This window comes from Rhopalosiphum maidis, chromosome 3 (assembly GCF_003676215.2).
Source record: "Rhopalosiphum maidis isolate BTI-1 chromosome 3, ASM367621v3, whole genome shotgun sequence".
In the NCBI taxonomy this organism is placed as follows: Eukaryota; Metazoa; Arthropoda; class Insecta; order Hemiptera; family Aphididae; genus Rhopalosiphum; species Rhopalosiphum maidis.
Genome location: NC_040879.1, coordinates 49,420,224 through 49,427,324, shown reverse-complemented (window position 1 = coordinate 49,427,324; position 7,101 = coordinate 49,420,224). Strand labels below are relative to the sequence as shown.

The 7,101-nt window shown below is 29.4% G+C and overlaps 1 protein-coding gene across 1 annotated transcript; it reads right to left on the bottom strand.

Annotated features, from left to right (window-relative positions):
- Window positions 1-2,157: 2,157 nt before the first annotated feature.
- Window positions 2,158-5,173, bottom strand: LOC113557997 (homeobox protein engrailed-2a-like). The gene is made up of 4 exons (XM_026963531.1): window positions 5,122-5,173; window positions 4,132-4,407; window positions 2,856-3,061; window positions 2,158-2,226 (listed from the first exon to the last, which is right to left on the bottom strand). The coding sequence occupies exons 1-4, from the start codon at window positions 5,171-5,173 to the stop codon at window positions 2,158-2,160; spliced, it is 603 nt and encodes a 200-aa protein (XP_026819332.1).
- Window positions 5,174-7,101: the final 1,928 nt, after the last annotated feature.

Here is a 7,101-nt window from a genome sequence, read left to right as displayed (position 1 = left end):
ACAGCTTTGATCTTCGTCACTTTTTCTTTATCGATTGTACTTTTTTTTTAAGACTATGTTTTTTTAACTTAGATGCACTAAACTTACACCTAGTTTTTCGGCCAAAACGCCAGTCCTTACCCATTTTATAAAATAATGAAAAAACACAAAACAATGGAAACTTACAAACAACTTTACTGATCGAAGTATACTGACTGTGGTGTTGAAATCAAACGATTCATAAGCGCCAGGCGGTATATAGTTTATATTTCCTTATAATATAATATGGGTTGTATTAAATTATGGAATAATATAATTATTATTGACTATTATTGTTACCCATTAGTGATTTTTCTATAGCTATCCGCTAATTGTTTCCAAGAATTGATGTCTCAGCGTACCGAGCAACCGCAGCGCCGCGCGCCGGAAGCAACTCTCACACGCGCACGCACATGCCAATGAATACGAAAAACGAAATATATTCTTGTATGCATAACTACAAAAACTACTAAAAACGGCAGTAAATTAAACATACTTCCTGAAATTTGATTGAAATTTCAAAAAAAAATGGTTGAATTTATTATTTTCTAGACTATGCTCTTCAGGAATCACTTTTTTAATTTAAAATCAGATATGCTCAAAATAAATACAAATATAATGCAATTATTTAATGGGATTTTTGAAAAAAATATCTTAATTTTATGGTCTTTTAAAATTGAAAATCAAAAATCGACTTCCTATAAAGCCTAGATATTTTGTCAACGAATTCATAAATGTATTAAAAATTTAAATCGGACAATCCGAAGTATGTGTAATTTACCACCGCTTATTGGTCTAAAACGCATGAAAAATACGCGTGCTGCAGTCCCCCCCTTAACAAAAATACATTATAACGTTTATATATTGGTTTTTATTAGTTGAGTGTTAGATAAGTATACACTCCAGAAGCCTAATTAATTTATAAATAATACCATTTGCATTATTTGGTGTACAAAAACATAAAATATTATTGTCATACACTCAAGTAAGTATATGAATACAATACTTTGCGACACAAACGTCGTCGAGAAACACTTTTATTATGAAATACAGCAAAACCCGTTAAAACTACCGAGAACAACTAAACAATATAAATACGATATAATGGATAAATGGGCTACGTATCAAATATCAGTGCTCTACGGTATACGTGTAAATGTAAGCAAACAAATAGAATAAATATCTCGTGACTCGTACATCAATCGGCGTTTGCGATTCTATGTGAGAAAATAAAAAGCGAAGAAAAACGTTCGGAGGATCGTCGTCGACAGTCGTACTCGTTACCGTGATCGCGACCGCTACAAACGCAAACGGCGAAAAAACTGTACACGTGTGGCTTTCAAAAGACGCACATTACGCGAATATTTTATGTTGATTAACATAACGCTATATATAAATTTTATCTAACATAATATATATCTAGAAAAATATTATTCAATTAATAATACACAACTAAATTTTTACGAACAAAAATATCACGTAATTTTATAAATAAACCAACTTTGGTAACTGGCTTAGGTAAGAGAGGGAAAAATTTCATGAGCCATCAATTTTTTTCAAGTTATTAATAGCGGTGTGATATCATAATATTTAGGATATAATCATTTTAGAGTTAATAAAAAACAATCTTAAAACACTTAAAAATAATATTTCAATCCTGAAAAAAAAAATATTTGAAACGTTTTTCTAATATATTATATTGAAGTAATTATTTCTTTGAACGACCGGCCCCTCGAAAGTGAGGGCCACAGTACCATGGGTCCTCCGACCCCCTCCTCCTTGGGGAGCCCTGTCTCTACCACCTACACACACTCAATGCATCTTCAACGTTACAACTTTACAAGACTTGCTGCTTGCAGTAGAAACGAATTAAATACCTCAAAAGTAATGGATATAATATAATACAATCCAGTCAACAAAATTAGATGAACTTAAACATAGGTATATTTCAAAATAATACCAAATAAAAACATATATTATACTGACATATTATGTATGTATATATAAGGCATAGGTAAAACAAGTCGTATTAGATAGTATTAATAATAATAATAATAAACAGTAATAAAAACTAAAAAAAATAACAAAACATAATAATGATAATAATATTAAAAAAAAAAATAAAAACAAAAATATGGATCATGATCGCATAACAGTTGATGGCATCCGTTTCATCTTCGCTGCAATCCGATTACGGAAGTTCAAACACTGTGACAATAATAATAATATATTACATTACGTTTAAGTAGTTTAACACGTTAATATTATTAACTCTATTATTTCAAATTAATGATAGTTTACACGATGTATTTTTATTTGTTAATCGATGTATTCTAATATATATTAACTACAGTCAATATTAATTATAACATAAATACAATACTATATTATAGCAAGTGAATGGAAGTGGAAAAATTAAAGCTCCCGTTGGGCTTTGTTTTGAGTTTTTGCTCCGCCCAAAATTAATAAAAAATTAATTACTATCCTAGCAGCTATAAGCCTAAAAATGGTATACATTACTGATTTACACCGTACACTTGTGTTAAACGAGAAAATCGTATTTGATTAAAATTAACAAATCATAGTTACAATATTACTAGAAAGTGGTTTTCAGATCAAAACGATATTGCGTGACACTAATAAATTATTAATACTTATCATGACACGGTTTGGTTGAAAAGAAGGTTTGGTGGTTTGGGCATTTTTAATCATAATAAAACGTAGATATAAATTAATATTTTCTACTAATAACTAATATATAAATATTATATTATACACGTTTTTTTTGTAAATATAGGTTTAATGTATTTGTGTTCAAAGGCTGGCATATAACTCACCCAAATATTTAGCTGTGAGTCACTAATTGTTCTCATCCGACGGTTTTGAAACCAATACGTCACATTTTTGTGCGTAACGCCCAGCTGATTTGCTAGGTATCGCTTGTCCGCCTCGCCCAAAAACGAATTCATTTGAAATGCTTTTTCCAATATACCGACTTGTTCTTCGTTGAATGAGAATCTTTTTCTTCTTGACTTCTTGATCTCTAAAAGAGAATTTTTTAAAATACTCAAATTGTTGTTTTTGGATAAGTACGTACAAGTATACTGAAATATACTTGTAGCTGGTTACAAATTACAGTTTCAGTCAAATAGTTACTTATGGTATTAACTGTAACTATCTACGTTGTTATTTATTTCTTCAATAAAATGATAAGTGTTTATTTTAACAATGATTTACGAGAAAAATGTATATTACAAAACATATTATTTTAGCATTATAATCCCAATGAGACAGTTTTGATAACCTAGCAAAACTCACATTCCGAGTCGTTAATACCGGAGAAAAGCCATATAAATGTCTTGTTTTTAACGAATACTACTGTGAAAACAGTTATATCAATAATAATAATAATAATAAAGTAAAACTAAACAATTACTTATAAATACCTACAACTAGATATAACATTATATTTATAAACTATTCATCTATCCCAGATACCAGATACCGTAAAACCTAATAAAATATTATAAAATTAGTATATATTTTGTAACAGTTATATGTTGGAAAGCAATTTTATTTGAAAACCAAGTCGAACAGTTGTGTACTGGAAAGTAGTTTTTCGGGAATTAATTCATACACTTTATTTGACCTGGGAACCAATTCCGCCGCATTATCCATTTTTCCTATAGATAAACAAGGCAATGAAAAATCTTGTATATTTCAAGCATTATTACACGTAAAATCATTTTTTATCAACATTTAAAAAAAAATTTTAAATTTAACTTAAAAAGAGTCAAAATGTAGTTAATAATTATTATAAAAATATTCGCTTGAATGGGATTTACGTAAATTTTCACTTACCTAACCTTAATTATTTTTTTGTTTGATTTGAAAAAATTAAGAATAATTATAAAAATTATATGTTACCTAAACTACTATAATTGAAGATACATGGATTTTTTTATTCAAAATTGCATTAAAAATTGTAAGGAGTTATAATTTAAAGTTACTTATACATTTCGAAACTGATTAAAAGTCACAAATATAACTCGGTTAAAAGTATTTTCAAATGTTAATACGAGTAGGTATAATAATGTATTGAAATGAACTTACTCAACGGTTCTTTGGAACGCCAAGCATTCTGGTAATACGGTATCAGATGCTGTTGCTGCTGTAATTTCCAGAATCTGTACATCATTATATTCCAAGTATTCACTTGCTCCTGCAGTTGTAACCGTTGATGGTCTTGCCAAATGCTCTCCGAACGCAAAGGGTGTTCGGCATAGTGGTTAGCGTATCGTCCACTTCCCTCAGCCGACAACACATTGTTGACCGGATGCGCTGTAGAAGTAGAAGGTTCAACGTAGGCGGTTGTTACTGTTGTGTTATCTAAAAAAAATTACAACATACATTTTATGTATAATTTGTTATCCTTAACCTAACCGCATTTACGCTAAAAAAAATATACCTTATCGTCCAAAATTGATGTTACTATATAAAAGTACTTTTATAAAAAAAACACATCGTGTATGTTAGACTGGTTTTCTATACTTTCAATTTTTTTTTATTAAGTTTAAGTGCAAAGTATTTGCTAAAAATGTGCACATACACTTGTTTTATTACATTTTTAAAAGTATAAATGTTAGCCGCTTAAAAATAACTGTAATGTACACTTGAAGTATTACGATATTATTGTTTATAAAAAAAATTAGCAATCCACTGTCATGTAGAATAATTTATGCACGTGGTAAGTTCTTTGAAGATTTTATATTTAAGAGTTCTCTGCGCTATATACACTAAACAAAATTAAAATATTGACGTTAACTGCCAAAGCCAAAAATCTAATTATACATAAATATATTGAAAATTACACTTTAGTGTGAATGTGAAATCAATTAAAAAAAGTTTATCTTTAATATCACTTTTATGGGAATCGCATCTTCAAGTATATACTATAGTCATTAAATACCTACAACACTTACTCTTATTGCAAAAACATTTTTAAAGGATATGTAATAAAAAGATTTAAAAAATACATGCTGAATTAATTTTCTTGTAAACAGCTATAAAATGCAAAAGTATAAATTACATATTTATATTTACCATTGATGCTGTAGTTGTTTCCGTAAACGTTAAAATCACCGTTGACATCCATTACTGCGAAAATGTGTGTTAGTATTATTTTCCACTAAAAAACAGTCAGAAGACGTTGTTGATTTGTACAGAATAATATTTTAGCCGGGATACTGGAGCTGATGCTGTGACCGCAATGTCGCCTTATGATGGACTAAAAAGAAAGAACGCCAAATTACAATAAATATACATGTCCTGTAGGCGTGACTGGGGTTTGCTACCTGGTTTTCCAACCTAAATACGGCAAAAGACCTTTGTCCATCGGTCGCAGAAATCATCCCCACATTTTTATTTGTTAACCGAGTGGGAAGCGATCGTGGACAGGTATACGCCAACAGCTCGTTCTATTCGCAGTTAATGCACCCCACCGCGCCCGTTTTTTTTAAATCTCGAGACCACTAACAATTGAAAATATATGCATTATCTGTCGTACATATATAGAAATAAATTGTTGCCGCTGCTTCACTCACTTTTTGTAAAAATTAAATGTTTTACATTTTAATATCGTAAATAATAATCTTTATTATATGTTACTTAAAATTGGATGTTTACGCCACTTAAATATTTATAAAATATGAATGCCTTTGTGTAATTAAATATTAAGACAAAACATAGAGATTAATATTTTTTATGCATTTTCTTAAAAAATAACTTAGCACATCTTTGTTCTTTACGGTAGATATTTAAATAATATAAATGTATACTTAAATATACTAATTGGCGATTGCAATTAGTTGTCCATTTGACCATTTATTATATTTATATATTAGTATATTACTAATTAAAGACGTGCTGTGATGTAACAAGTGAGAGTATTGGGTATATACTATCACTATGTATATCAATCAATGACCATTGTGTGTACATAGGGTATTAAAGCATTATTATGACACAATATGTTGTATAATAAGAAACTTACTTTAAAGAACTTAATTAAAATTATATTTGTTATCGGTGTATATCAATATTATTATCAATGGAGCTTGTCATGAAAAAATCAAATCAAACGAATAAAAGTACGTATTTTGGATAAAACAAATGCTGTTAAATTACTTGAATTTAAAAAAGGAGGGCTAGTGTGTTGTATACACAAAATGGTATAACTCTGCGGCGGCCGTACAGTAGGTATAGAGTAGGTGGTTACAGCAGGCAAAGACAACCCGCGGCCTTCGGTACTATTTGCTGCGGCCTTCCAAATATATTTCATAGTGTTTAAAATTTCAATTTTATAACTTAAATTTGTATAAATACAATTTAATCATGACTATTATATAATAATGTGCACATCTCATGCGATAAGCTATGAGCGAGAACGTAATCTAATCGTATATAATGTGTGTGTGTGTGTATATATATATACATTTTATTTTTTAATATTTTAATTTTGTATGGGGCTCTCAATAAAAAACTGAAAAAATTATTGTCCGTGTAGGTAAAAATTTTGCCGATCCTGAGTTACATTAACAAACGAGTTAAATTTGTATTCAGTGTTTTATCAATATGCAAGAATTAATATTATTATAATACTACTGTTGTGATGGAACTACGAAAATAATCTTCATACTGTCGTCTACAGAGGCTACCTTGGCAATGTGCGATACTTATCACGAAGCATCCGATCACCGGATCTAGACGTCTATACACCGTGGAGAAGTAGAATCATTAATACTATAGTTATATATAAATGCTGTCCATGAGCAGGTAACACTTATATTTGACATACCTTTTTAAAATATTCAATGCCTAGTATAATACAATGGATATAATATACTATTATTGATATAATAGGTACCTACTGAACGTTGCAAACGTACAGGAAGTCGCGAATAAAATTCAAAAAAAAACCCGGTAAATTCAATCCAATTCATTACATTGAAACATACCTCAATAACGTGTATTTGTACAAACATAACTGAATAATATGTAGACATGTAGTGGTCACGTTTATAA